The 15332-nt window shown below is 30.9% G+C and overlaps 1 protein-coding gene across 23 annotated transcripts in view; it reads right to left on the reverse strand.

The window, feature by feature from the left end:
• Positions 1-15332, reverse strand: part of LOC149725768 (syntaxin-6-like) — a 17792-nt gene continuing 2460 nt past the window's right edge. The window contains exons 5-18 of one of the 23 annotated variants that reach the window (XM_089891172.1): positions 12891-12964; positions 7914-8041; positions 6716-7596; positions 6174-6261; positions 4869-5160; positions 4514-4624; positions 4179-4297; positions 3569-3767; positions 3413-3501; positions 3049-3142; positions 2722-2795; positions 1363-1579; positions 872-945; positions 1-626 (exon numbers count right to left, since the gene is read on the reverse strand). In XM_089891172.1, coding sequence (XP_089747298.1) covers positions 7523-7596; positions 7914-8041; positions 12891-12964 — 276 coding nt within the window. In that variant the 3' untranslated portion in view covers positions 1-626; positions 872-945; positions 1363-1579; ... (7 more) ...; positions 6174-6261; positions 6716-7522. Of the gene's footprint in view, positions 627-871; positions 946-1362; positions 1580-2721; positions 2796-3048; positions 3143-3412; positions 3502-3568; positions 3768-4178; positions 4298-4513; positions 4635-4868; positions 7597-7913; positions 8042-12890; positions 12965-15332 lie in introns of all 23 variants that reach the window. The other 22 variants (XM_089891170.1, XM_089891171.1, XM_089891169.1 and 19 more) reach the window with 22 other exon arrangements.

Genomic DNA, 15332 nt, shown 5'->3' on the forward strand with positions numbered 1-15332 from the left:
TCGTACTGCGGGGTCTCTAACCCCAAAATAACCATAACTTTATTTGGCTCCTTGATTACGACAGCAAAATTAAAAACAAATAAAACGAAACGGCAGGATAACTAAACAATATTGTAAAGATAAATAGGGTAGGGAAGATGGGACACCATTTCGTTCTGTTTTTTCATCCTACTTTGTAGTAAACAAAAAACATTTAAGAATTATAAAACCTTATCCGCATGACTCCCATAGACCCGTTGTTAATTTTTAAAAACACGATCAGAATATTGGGATATTATGTGCTGAAGGTGCCCCAACGTCGCCACCCTACTATATTATAGGACACATAAAGAGGTGTATACAAACGCATAGAACAAAATCAAATTGCAATTACAACTCTGTTGTAATTAACTGCGAATAGTTTGGTTAATTACAACAAAGGTATCGAATATAGAGTGCTATAGCAATGAAGTAACTTATTTCGGCAATGCATTTAACGGAGTTTCATCTACATTTGTACACTGACAATGTGGAACGTTTGCAGCTGGTGTATATTTCGTTTCGTATTGAAGGTGTATGAAGATTTTTTTCCCCGCTCTAGATAGATTGAAAAGTGAAGATTTTCTGTCGCTTTGCTGGGTCCCAACCTGAATGAGATAATCCGGTTATTATACTGGATCCGTATTTATTTGTTAAACATTCAGTATGCTATTTAAATTTTTAGGTGAAAAAATTATACAAATCCCAAACCACCAAAGCTGTTTTTATCAGTAGTTTGTTTATTGAAACATACGTACGGTATTGTACGGTGATTGACTGTTAATTGTGCCCTTGTACAATGACAATGTTGTACGTATATGTACAAAATTGGTAAAAATTGTCTCTAACTTACCACATGCACCATTAGGAAAGCGTTACCTCTAAATCCCCTACAAAATAAAAAGGACGGAAAGCGATACTTCCAAGCTGAAATGAATACTGAATCTTAAATTGGTTTAATTCCCAAGTATTAGAAGTACAACATATTTACTAATTTATCCCAATAATTTAACTCGTTGAAATACAGGGCAAAATTATAGTTAAATGAGGTAAGAAAAAAAAAGTATCAGAACGACAGACTTTATAACACACTGTTGTAAAATAAAAATATTTTGGGAGGGTTATCATTTTGCAGAATGGTTGCTGAATTAAACAACTAACTCGGCGAGTTACAATATATACCCTAAATCTCAGATTCACAGGGTGCACCCTACCCACATGTAAAATAATAATTAACAACCAATCACTTAATAAACAAAGTTAGATTATGGTTTGATGTAATCAATGTCCCCAAGACAACCCATTATACAATGTATATTTGTTAATATTAAATAGATTTTTCACCTGATACTTGCTTCTCATACCTTGGCTATGTCGTACACCATCTCGACCATGAAAGACACGAGCCCGCTCTATTCGTACATCGACCGAAACCAAACAAAAACAGGTAATTAGGCATAAAAGTACAACAAAACACTCTGGTCGTCATAGACACAACCATTGAAAAAAATAAGTTGATACCCAACAACCTTTAGCGTTTTTGGCATCTTTGGTCATCTATCTGTAAATTAATATGATGAATGTAAAATAGAAAATTAAAAGCTAACAACCTTTAACGTCTTTGGCATCTTCGGTCTTCTATTTGTTAAATAGTATATTGAATGTAAATTGGTATAACGAATGTAAAATAGTGTAATGAATGTAAAATAATATGATAAATGTAATTTTGTAAAAACGTTGTCATATACATACACCTCGTGACTGTTTACGAGTTATACCACACATAACTTCGTAATTACCTATACAGACCCTCAAGTACAATTTTATACATATAATACAACCTTATACACATATAAACTAGCTAAAACTACTTTATCCGTATCTAGACCCTCAAATATGACTTTATATACATACATACACAGACCCTCAAATAAGACTTTATACATATATTGACTCTCGAATAAGACTTTATACATACCTCAAATAAGACTTTAACATATACAGACCCTCAAATTAGACTTCAAAGATATACAGACCCTCAAATAAGACTTCATAGATATATTGACTCTTAAATAAGACTTCATAGATATATTGACTCTTGAATAAGACTTTATACATATATATATATTAACTGTCTCGAATAAGACTTTATGCATACCTCAAATAAGACTTTAACATATACAGACCCTCAAATAAGACTTCATAGATATATTGACTCTTGAATAAGACTTTATACATATATATATATTAACTGTCTCGAATAAGACTTTATGCATACCTCAAATAAGACTTTAACATATACAGACCCTCAAATAAGACTTCATAGATATATTGACTCTCGAATAAGACTTTATACATACCTCAAATAAGACTTTAACATATACAGACCCTCAAATAAGACTTCATAGATATATTGACTCTCGAATAAGACTTTATACATACCTCAAATAAGACTTTAACATATACAGACCCTCAAATAAGACTTCATAGATATATTGACTCTCGAATAAGACTTTATACGTCTTAAGCTAATGTAACAACTGTACCCAAAATGTTATTAAATAGGGTGCACCCTATCCACATAGAAAATAACAATTAACTAATCAATTAATAAACAAATTAGATTATGGTTTGATGTAATCAGTGTCTCCAAGACAACCCATGATATAATGTATATTTGTTAATACCAAATAGATTATTCACCTGATAATGATTGGTTCTCGTCCATTGACAAAGTAAGACTACTTTTAGCGTCTTTGGCATCTTCATTCTTCTATCTGTAAAAAGTATAATGAATGTAAAATAGTACAATCGTTGTAATATAGTACAATGAATGTGAATAGTACAATGATTGAATGAAAGTAACATATTTATTATTAAATGGCGGGCAACGACACTCATTCATTCGGTGTTCTGTTTCATACACCACGTGACTATTTACTAGTTACCACACGTAACTTGGTGAATATTAACTATATTATGTCTTTTTTTAATGCTTTGATGATAACTGTAACATGATGTCATATTTACCTTCATTCATAAAGAACTTCGCCTTTGTCGTTGGAGGTCCTTTCTCGATCGCGATTCGCTCGTCTGAATTCCCTCAACTGGCCGCCCATCCAATCTAACAAATCAAACACGACTTTACACATAGGTTATCATTATGCAGAGGTTGTGAACTAAACGAACAACTTGGCAAGTTACAACTTTAAAAAATTGTTACAGCTGCTATACCCTAAATCTCAGATTCACAGGGTGCACCTATACCCACATATAAAATAATAATTAACTAATCAATTAATAAACAAAATTAGATTATGGTTTGATGTAATCAGTGTCTCCAAGACAACCCATTATACAATGTATATTTGTAAATATTAAATAGATTATTTACCTGATGTTTGCTTCTTGTACCTTGGCTATGAAATACACTATCTCGACTGAAGTCTCGACAAACCCCCTCTCTTCGTACATCGAACAGCACTAACGGAAAACAATTATCTAGAAATTTAGAAAACACAAAATTTCACTCTGGTTAACTTTTAACAACCTTTCGCGTCTCCATTCTTTCTTCTGTAACATAATACATGAAGCCGCTCTCTTCGTACATTGACCGGAACTAAACAAAACAGATAATTAGGCATAAAAGTACGACAATACACTTTGTCCGCCATAGGAACCATTTACAAAAATAAAACCCTGATAACCCAAAACATTGTCTTTGCAAATTGTCATCTTTGATCTTCTATCTGTAAAATAATATAATGAATGTAAAATAATGATGAAAGTAAAATAGTATGTTAAAATAGCAAGTGAATTATTAAGTTGAAGAAAAAAGTAAGATTTGCTAAAATGCTTATAAAATAAACTGACATTTACCCAGTTACTTATAATTAATCAGGATTTTTCTACAAGCGATTCACACAACTTTATAATTTATTGCTCTCAATGTTGTGTGACTGCTACACACTATTGCAAATTATTTAGTAAATTTCTTAGTAAATAAAACCTAATTAGTAAATAAAACCTACATATTCTAAAATGGCGAGCAGCAACAGCCGTTCATAACGGGTGTTCTGTTTCATACACCTCGTACTATGAGTTACCACATATGAAACTTCTTAATCCTCGTGTGTACTTTAACATGACATCATAATTACCTTCATTCATAAAAGACATCGCTTCTGTTGTCGTGACGTTACTTCTCGATCGGGATTCGCGATTCGCGCTCATAATGAATTCCCACAACCAGCCATACAATCGAACAAACATCTGAATTCTCAAATTTTATACATATATAGGCTCCCAAAGACAATTTATATAATATACACATAGTAAGGTGTGGGAAGATGGGACACATTTTTATTCTATTTTCTCGTCTCTCAAAATATATAGACTCTCAAATAGACTCTCAAAATACAACTTTATTCATATATAGATTTTTAAATCTCACTTTTAATGTTTAAATGAAACTGTACATGACATCATTAATTACCTTTGTTCATGAAGGGCTGAATGGTATTTCTAACAAGTAACTTCTGACGTCGTGACGTCACTTCACATCGCGATTCGCGCGCGTCTAAATTTCCCCAACCAGCCATCCAATCTAACAAACACTATGAAAACACTTTGTTAGAGAATGAAAACTTTGTTAGAATTAATAAATAGCATCTCACCTAATTAAAATACCTTGTATTTATTGTACAGCCATTTTAAATTCGATTACAACACAGAGTTACTTCATGTTAGACTTTAAATTACTTATACAGTTCGAGGATCAGCTCAAAACACTATACATACCGTTTTGAAAAAGAACAGGATTTCTAATAAAAACGTATTAGAACACTCACCTTTAGATCACACTGTATTCTAGCTTTCTTATTAGCGATCTAATCACCAATTGCGAACATAGCAGTGCTAACTGAACACTCCTTCCACCAGCGAGACTAACAACGAATGACAAAGCTACGACCTTCACGCTGCTCTCATCTTTCCTCCAGACTTCTACTTCTCCCCGGGGAAAAACGAAGTTGGAGTAAAAAGAAAGAAACAAAATTTGCTCTACGTGAGCGGCTTCTGACTTGAGACTACTAGAAGTCCCTAAAAGAGTCCAATCAGCTTTAAGGAGCCAAATATCGCTCCCTGTTAAGAATAAAGAACAAACAGTAATATACAAAACACGTCATTTCCGTATTTACATTTGGTCTAAACTAAGAAGTTCGATGGACCAATCAGCGTCGAACATCTTGTAAAAAAACGAACCTTATAAAATGTGTGTTTGGGGACGAAATATTATCAAAGTAACGTCATCAGAATCAACTATGGTAACGTTTACCTCTTTCGAAACGAAAGTGATAAAAGTAACTTCTATATAGTAGGGTGGGGGAAGATGGGACACCTTTCCATTTTATTTCTTGTCCTATTTCGTAGTAAACAAAGAACATTCAAAAAATTATAAAACCATAACCTCACGACTCCCATAGACCGTTGTTAATTGTTTTAAACACGATCAGGATATTTGAATATTATCTGCTAAAGATGTCTCGTCTTACCCCACAGTACTATACATCCCAACACTAAAGACGTTGTTTTGTGCGTATTAGGTTTTATTCTATGATTTTCAAATTTATTATGCATACAGTTTAAGCATTATTTAACATTCCTACCTATTTGTTTTGCAATAATCTCTTTTGATTATACTTATTTTTAGTCTTAATATTGTTGTTGCCGCATGGCAACGTTTTTTGAAAGGCTCTTTTTTGAACATAATATTTTTTGATCAAGTTTTGTGTTAGTGTTACTATTCATTTCTCTTTGAATTCAATAAATGACTATAAGACTATTTTATTGTTGGAATATCTTCTTTTTATTAATATATACATTTTTTGGAACAAAATACTAAAAACATGTTAAAAAAAGTGAAGCCAAAAGAAAGACATTCGGTTGACGAACAGATGATCCCGTTCAAAGAAAGGAGTAAATTTAAACAATATCTTTAAAACAAACCTCACAAATGAGGCTTTAAAGTATTTACAATGGCTGGTGTGTCAGGTCTGGTATATGATACACCTCATGCTCACTGTTGAGTTAGAACATGGGTTTCTTCTAATACACCAGACACACGTTGCGTTTTCATACTTTAAGAAACAAATTACCTTTGTCCATGTTTTCTCCATGATTTCTCCGTGTGGGATCCGAGTTTGGAAAAAAGAAGACAATGTTTCGTCGCCAGCGTTTTAGCTCCTACACTTGTAAATGGTCGTTCTGACATATAACTATTACCCTTTCATAGATATAGTAAGGTGGGGGAAGATAGGACACTTTTTTATGTTATTGTTTCGTCCCATTTGGTAGTAATCAATTAACATTCAAAGAATTATAAAACCGTATCCCCACGACTCCCACAGACCGTTGTTATGTGTTTAAAACACGATCAGGATATTTGAATATTATCTGCTAAAGATGTCTCGTCTTACCCCACAGTACTATACATCCCAACACTAAAGACGTTGTTTTGGCTCCCCAGTTTTTTCCATAAGTCGCAAAATAGCTAATATTTGCCTTATAACCTAGTAGAGTGGGGTAAGATGGGACCCATTTAGACTCTTGTTAAACACGATCAGGATATTTAGATATTATATACTGAAGGTGTTCCATCTTCCCCCACTCTAATATACATTTTTTAGAAAAAAATTACCTCAATTAAATTAACTTCTAAATCCCATTTTTGACTTCTTTCCTAAACAAATTACCAATGTTTTTTAGACATTCCAACCTTTAAATTTAATTTACAAATCAATGTTTTTCATTAAACTACCAAAAAACATGAATTTTTCCATACCTTGTGGTATTTTGGACAAAAATAAGCGTTCAATTTTCCCTTTACATAACATTGAATTGATACAGTTTGGGTTTCTTGTTTTTTTACAGTTATAGTTGCATTTTAAAAATATTAAAAATTAAATATTAAAAAATCTCCAACTATAATATAATCTTTTTCCTTTTTCATTGTTGTAAGATTTATTTGAACACAGCTATTTTGATAGCACCTTACAAAAAGAACATGACATTCGCATCATCACATAAGAGAATAAAAACACAAAACAAAAAAACACTAAACCGCAAATTGCAGTGTCTGAAAATTTCATTTGAAATTAAAAACAAAATATCTTTCATACAATATCCCAATTTGGGGTAAAATTTTCCACATTTTACGCTGCCAATGTAACAAAAAATGTAAGTTTTTTTGACCTTTTTTAAAAACGAACATTTCATTTGTTCAAAATGTACAAGAAAAAAGGTGCAAGCATGAAAAGAAAAAAAGTTCAAAAACCACGATAAAAACTTACGTCAAATTACGCACAAGAGGGCAGCAATGAGTTGCGGAATGCGGGAACAGTAGAAATGATATAGTTCCAACACTAGGAGAGCTGTTAAGCATTGCACGACGGCAGAATTCGCTCGGCGCGCATGAGGCGTGATATTGAGTGGCAACGAAGTAGTTTCAGATGACAATACATAGAAATAGTATAAAAATGCACGAGCCCAAAACGCAAATAGCGCACCATTGCCTGCGGTCTGCAAAATATGACTTTTAACAGATTTAAAATATTGTTTGTGCACAGTTTTTATAATAGAGGTGTTACTATATATATTTAGGTAATTTTTTACATCTTAAAACAGTTTTTACCCTGCTGTTAGGTGTTTATACAACAAGCAGAGCCAAAAAATATGAAAATATTTTTACAAGTAACCACGTATGTAACTTTGTGGAAATTGCGGGTGATTATTTTTGTTTTTATGATTAATAAAAACGAATTCATGACGGAGACAGTTGTTATACACCAGGTGAAATTAATATGAACTATTAATACAACGAGATACCCTTCACTTACCACTTGACATTTTTGTAACTTTTGCCATTTTTCGGAGTAAAGTATCCATTCTGTTTTGCGTTGTTTCCATTTCATGCCCAAGACCGTCCAACATAACAGATTGTTCATCTAATTCATTACCAATTGATCTGGAAAATAGGATTGGGTTTGTTACAATTGGATTGGGGCCATTAAGGGGATTGGATTACCATACTGCTCTAGTTATATAATATATGGTAGAGTGGGGAAAGATAGGACAGCGATTCCTTCTATTATCTCGTCCCATTTGGGAGTAAACAAAAACATTAGGTGTCCATACAAACAAGCAGAGCCAAAGTATATTGCATTCACCACATTAATCAATGAGGTTCCCTATGTATGACAACTATTGGTGTAACTGTGTTTTAACAATGTTACCCCAGATTTTACCCTGCTGTTAGGTGTCTATACAAACAAGCAGAGCCAAAGTATATTGCATTCACCACATTAATCAATGAGGTTCCCTATGTATGACAACTATTGGTGTAACTGTGTTTTAACAATGTTACCCCAGATTTTACCCTGCTGTTAGGTGTCTATACAAACAAGCAGGGCCAAAGTATATTGCATTCACCACATTAATTAATGAGGTTTCCTATGTTTGACAACTATCAGTGTAACTGTATTTTAACAATGTCACCCCAGTTTTTACCCTGAGAAAACGTTTATGTTTAAATGATTATTCTTTATTTAATAAAATAACTATAATCTGCCTATGAGATAAAATAAAGCCCTGTACATAAAATAAAAACTATTTCTCATCAACTAATACCTTAAAAAAGTGTGGGAAAATTGTGCAACCCAATTTGGGGTTATTGTTTTGTCAACTTGTTTTATAAACTAGCAGTCAAAAAGTTTATATGCTCATTGGTTTACATATACACATGCTGTATCCAATTTAAAACTTATTATTTATGTAATAATATGATAAATATTTATCTTCGCATGGCGGGGTAATGACAGTTGCTATAACACAGGTGTTTTGTTTCATACACCCTGTACCACATATGTAACTTTGTGGGTGATTATTATTTTAATGTATGACTGACAACTTAAACAACCCAAATATGAATATGCCTATTAAATGTATTATTGTCAAACATACTGTGTCAAAAATCCTAAATCAAACTGCCGAACTTATAAAAAGCAACATAAAATTTTACATGCAAAAATGTTAATGCCGTATTCAAATGAATAAAACTCATGATTTCCAAGAACCCATAAGACATAGTCACGTTAATTTGCTACTTAACTGAGTTATAATAACGAGGAAGGTAATTTGTGCGTGACTAGCATGAGAAATTATATCTTAGCAGTCACGCTGTATTAAAATTGTTGTTTTCAAGACGTTTTCTAATGACATGAGTACATGACATTATTTCAGTTAATTTCAGATACATTTTTTAAGTATTTGGAGATTTATTCATTAGAAATATACATGTATTTAATTTGTTCATTGTAAAATATATAACGTTTTTTCAAATATATATTAAAACGTTGTTTTTAAGTTTCAGATAATATCAGATAAATTTGCATTTTTTACAGGGTTTATCAGAAAACCAATAAAATGCCTAAATACAGTGTATTTAATACTTTATTTTTAACTAATATATACTTAATTTTATTGGCATATGTATACAAAATTTAAATTAGTATATGTGTAATGATCTGTTGTAATGATGTGTTCGTATGGTACTTTACTATTTTATAGTTTCATGATCTTTATGTTTTGCGTGAACCGTTGTGTTTTTAAGAGTCGATCGCATGGTTTTATTAAGTGACATTCAGTTTCCCCTTGGTTGTGTTATCGCGTGCACGGGCCGATTGGCAATACAAGATATAAAACGTTACATATGCATTTAAAACTTAGTCAATGTACCTAACTCTTGTTTCTACTTTTTTCAAAATCCCAAAATTCTAACTTAAATATGGGTTTTACTCATTTAAAACAAGGAATAGCTGATACATTCTGCATTCTATTGTTGTTGTTTTAGCAGGTACGCCTAATGAGAAATGCTTATCTAGTGCGTCATATCTTATCTGTACACAGATCAAAGATCAGCTTATGGTGTAGGACAAAACCACACCTTACATTATGGTTGCAAAAAAATACAAAAAAATAACGAAAAAAAGGCTTTGTTTTTCAACATGTAATTGACACTCAATAAAATTTTACAACCCCCCCAAAAAAAAACGTTTTTATTTTTTAACGTTTGGGCCTATTCATTTTTTTACATGTATTAGAATTCAACATAAAGTTTATAAGCAAAAAGTCCGATTGTTAACATGTGTTAACACTTAAATTTTTCGTTTTTTAGCATTTAAATAAACGTTTTCTACATGCATAAGGCCCTTTATAAAAATTTTTGTTGAAACACATGTAATTGAACACATGTAGACATACAAGCTGTTTATAATATGCTGTCTGACTCCAGTCACGAGTGTATCTGCATATAAGGTAATCACTCTCATGCCTACATGAGGTGTTGGTTGGTATACCAAAACAAACCATATGTGCAGATATATCGATATAATTTAGCTAGAAATTCACAGGTTTTAAAATAGAATTCAGTGCCTATGAAATACTAACAGACAAAATTCTGGTCAAAAAAATGTGTAGAAATTTATATTTTGTCTAAATGGCATTATCAGTCTTTTATTCTACAATAAATAATAAAATCTACAATACATATATTTTATCTAAAGTAACAAACAAAATTCAAAATCTACGGTAGTGTTTTATTTAAACATACAAAAGTATGCGCTACATTATTACACAAACGCAAAATTTAATTAACTACAATACTACGGGCAAAACCTTTGTGTCAGAACTTATCTACTAGTGCAATTAAAAATATACACCTAGTTTGAGACATACACAGTATTACCGATATAATAAATATACAATAACTCAAAAAAGGCACCGTTTTAAACTGAAATATTTGAGTTATAAATTTATCTGAATAAGTTCTATATGTATATTGTGTACACGAATTGAAAAATTGACTTTAGTTAAAAAAAAAATGACATACATATACAGATTAACCCATTTCTACACCTACAAAATTGGTGGAACTAACTTCTGTATTTGAGTATCTTTAATGTGGTTTTAACACTTCAGTAAGGTTGTAATTCACATGCAGTTAACAAGTCAGTTTTAACTAAGCAATAATTAACATGTACTTGTTAAAAGCAATGTCAGTTAGAGTTTAGGTTAATTAAGTATTCGTGACAGTATGTTATGCTGTATATAGTAGGGTGGGGGAAGATGGGAAACCTTTTTATTTTATTTTCTCATACCATTTGGTAGTAAACAAAAAAAATTAAAGAATTATAAAACTGTATCCTCACGGCTCCTATAGATCGTTGGTAATTGTTTAAAATATGATCAGGATTTTTGGATATTATGTGCTAAAGGTGTTCCGTCCTCCCCCACCCTACTATATTTAATATCACTGTATTGTTTTAATTTGTTTACATTTAATTTATACTTAGAAAAATTATACCCTGTACTTTAAACATGGGGTAGAATTAACACCCAACACCCTGTACTTTAAACATGGGGTGGAATTTACACCCAATACCCTGTACTTTAAACATGGGGTGGAATTAACACCTAACACCCTGTACTTTAAACATGGGGTGGAATTTACACCCAACACCTTGTACTTTAAACATGGGGTGGAATTTACAACCAACATCCTGTACTTTAAACATGGGGTGAAATTTACACCCAACACCCTGTACTTTAAACATGGGGTGGAATTTACACCCAACACCCTGTACTTTAAACATGGGGTGGAATTAACACCTAACACCCTGTACTTTAAACATGGGGTGGAATTAACACCCAACACCCTGTACTTTAAACATGGGATGGAATTTACACCCAACACCCTGTACTTTACTGTACGGTTATTACCCAAAAGAAACTATACAAATACACAATAAGAACCAGGAACTAAAATCAGGAACCAATCAATTGTGTTTCATTGCACCATGTGTCTGTACAAACATGGTGTAATATTTACAAAAATATTCTATTACACAACTTTTAAAGGTATTTGTAATTTGATAAATTACTGTGGGGGTAAGATGGATACTGTTAGTGTTTAAAACTCATATTTGTATTGTGTTTTTAACAATTAACAACGCTCTTTTAGAGTCGTGGTGAAATGGTTTTATAATTCTGTGAATATTCTTTGTTTACTACCAATTGGGAGGAGTAAAGAGAATGAAAACATTAAACATATCTTATCTTAAACCAGTGTGTAAACTTAAATTTGACCAACACCTCAGTATATATCTGTTTTTTTTTGCTAGAAATTTTAAAGTAGCAGTTCAAATTTGTGATAAATTTATGTTTATAAAGTTACAGCACACTCAAAAATTTTTACATTTCATTGAATTTAAATACCTCATGCTCAATGTCAAACACAAAATACCATTACAGTTTATACTTACACTTAAAATCTCAAATAGCTATTTCAACCAATTCAATAGCATATCAAGTACTCTTAAAAGGTTTAATTTTCAAAATGTGATGGTTTTTTGTTTTTATATGACCAGATGTGCCTTTTGATAAGAGAGTTTTACCAATAATTGCAATAACATTATTTTATCTTTAGGAAAACTTTATGTCCCTCAAATAGTACTAAATTTTCTACGCATTTGTTTTGTCTGCCCAAACAACAGACGTTATAACATGGGTGTTCTGTTTCATACACCTTGTGCCCACTTACGAGTTACCACGTATGTAACTTTATGGGCAATTATTTGTTTTTTATGTATGTCTGACAATTTAGACAACCCATAAGTGACCACTGAGTTAGAGCAATCATATACATTGTAATAACTGACCAGAAAATCAGTGTTTTATATATAATATAATATATATAAAATATAATAGCACCTATATCAGTATATCAGTATATACACCACATATACATTACAATTTACCGTGACATATTTTTCAGCATTCCAACACTGTCCGCCACCATTTCTAGTTGTTCGTCCTGTTGTTCTATGATTAACTGTGAAAAAATAAACTGGTTATTTAAATAATTACAATTTAAACCAAAATATAATACTGTGGGGTAAGATGGAACATTTTTAGCACATATCAAAATATCCTTAACATTTTTTTAAACAAAAAAAAGACGTTTTTTTTTACAATATTTATATTTTGCTACAAAAAAGAAATTTGTTATAAGAATTTAGCCGGTTTAAAAAAGCTAACTTAAAATAAAAAAAAATAAGCGATAATTTGTTAAAAATTCACCTGAAAACTAATAAATGTAAATGCTCTTAATAAACGAGTAAAATTTTTAAGATTAAAGTTTTGAAAGATTTATAATTTTAAAAAAGAAACAGCAAAACATGATTAAATGTTACTGTACATCCATAACTAAATAATTTGTCCTAAACTACTGAAATGTCATCTTAAATTAATCGTAGCAAATTTAAGCCGTACACTAAAATGTCACAGTCATTTTTAAGCTGTTACAATAATAAATATTTTTACATTTATTAACAAATTTAAAGGTCACATTGAAATGTATGAGAAATGTACAAATTTAAACACAAACACATTATTAGATAGCCCTTTCAAGGCCAGAAATGTGAGGAAAAACAATAACTTAATAGACTAATAAAGCATATGCTTAACCTTTCAATCGTTGAAGCTTTTTAAATTCGTGTTATGAGTTGTTATTTAAAAAATATTTAAATAACAAGACCTATTCTATAATATTTTATGCTTTTTGCATAGCCTGACAATGCCAGTTTAGGTGAAATATTTATAATAAGGTGGGGAAAGTTGGGAAACTTTTTCATTAAATTTTCTTGTCCCATTTGGTACTAAACAAAGAACATTCAAAGAATTATAAAACCGTATCCTCATAGCTTCCATAGACCGTTGTTATGTGTTTAAAACACAATCAGGATATTTAGATATTATGTGCTAAAGGTATCCCATCATCTTCCCCCACCCTACTATAGCTTTTTATTATACAACTAGTTAGACTTGATTTTTGTCTGTTATGTGTTACTAGCACCGAATCCTAACATAATGTTATTAGGAAATGCACCATATGGTATAGAAGCCATTTTCTGGTCTGTTTAATGAAGTGGAATTTAAACTACTTAAATAGATCATGTAATATAATGTGACCTATTTAATGACAGACAGTTTACAGTCAAAATACATTTGAGATTTGGGAATACTTTCTTTTAAATGCAATATTATTATTATATACATATATATATATATTTACTTGTTTTACAAAATGAATACCAATTACAATTATTATGTAACTCTTTTTTGAATATATAATATTTTTAATATATAAATCAATTTGTGATAAAAATTATATATATAGTGTAAAACAGAACAGTTAAAATATGCTACCCTGCCATAATAAAACAAGCAATTTGGTTTAAACATGGTAAAAAAAATGGAAAGTAGATATATATATGCTACACCAATGTGTACAAAAATGCTGTACTTAATATATATATATATATACTAAGACAAATTATTAATAGGAATTACGAAAAAAAGCATTAAAAAATGTAATTAGAATTTTATTAACAACAGTTGTATTTCTGCATTACCATGTTCTTTTTGTTTTCGAAAATTTGTGTTTTGTAATACAATTTCTGTTTTGTTCCAGCTGGTACGTTGGGTCAATACATACATACATACATACAAAAATCAATATATGTCAGGTCATCTATTACTGTTAACATTTTGATAAGAGCGCATAGGCACTCGTTTGACCTTGTTGTGGACCCTGGTGTGCAAATATTCAACTATTTTGAGATGTTTCAAGGGCATATGAGTATGCTGTATCTGTTTAGGTATTTATATATTATATATACACAGTATAACTGAATAGCTGTTTCATAATGTCAACTTATATACCACATAACTCATTTTATTAAGTACACTGTACAAACTATTGTGTTGTACAGTAACACCACTGATGTTATTTGCTGTAGACTGTAGTACTATTTAGTTTGGTAGACTATTTTTTACAGTGTGTTTTCGTTTTGTCTTTATTATTACGTTATCCAATTTAAAAGGACACATATATATATATATATATATATAAAGAATTTTTTTATTATTTTTTAAACTACAATAATAGCATAGGGTATTTTATATTTCTAAACAACAGTTTTTGAACAGCTATTGCAATGCTATATTAATTACCAAAATAACACAGTTACCTCTTGCAGTTTAAATTTAAAAATTGACTTTGTCATTTTGGTAATTAATATAGTATAGTTAAATAGGCTATAAAAAATGTTGTGTAAATTTCACTGGTTGAATTTTTTTATCTTTTGTAGTTTAAAATTTAAAAAGTAAAACTTAATAAAACCAGCCAAAACAGGACT

This window comes from Ciona robusta, chromosome 13, assembly GCF_009617815.1.
Source record: "Ciona robusta chromosome 13, ASM961781v2".
Classification (NCBI taxonomy): Eukaryota; Metazoa; Chordata; class Ascidiacea; order Phlebobranchia; family Cionidae; genus Ciona; species Ciona robusta.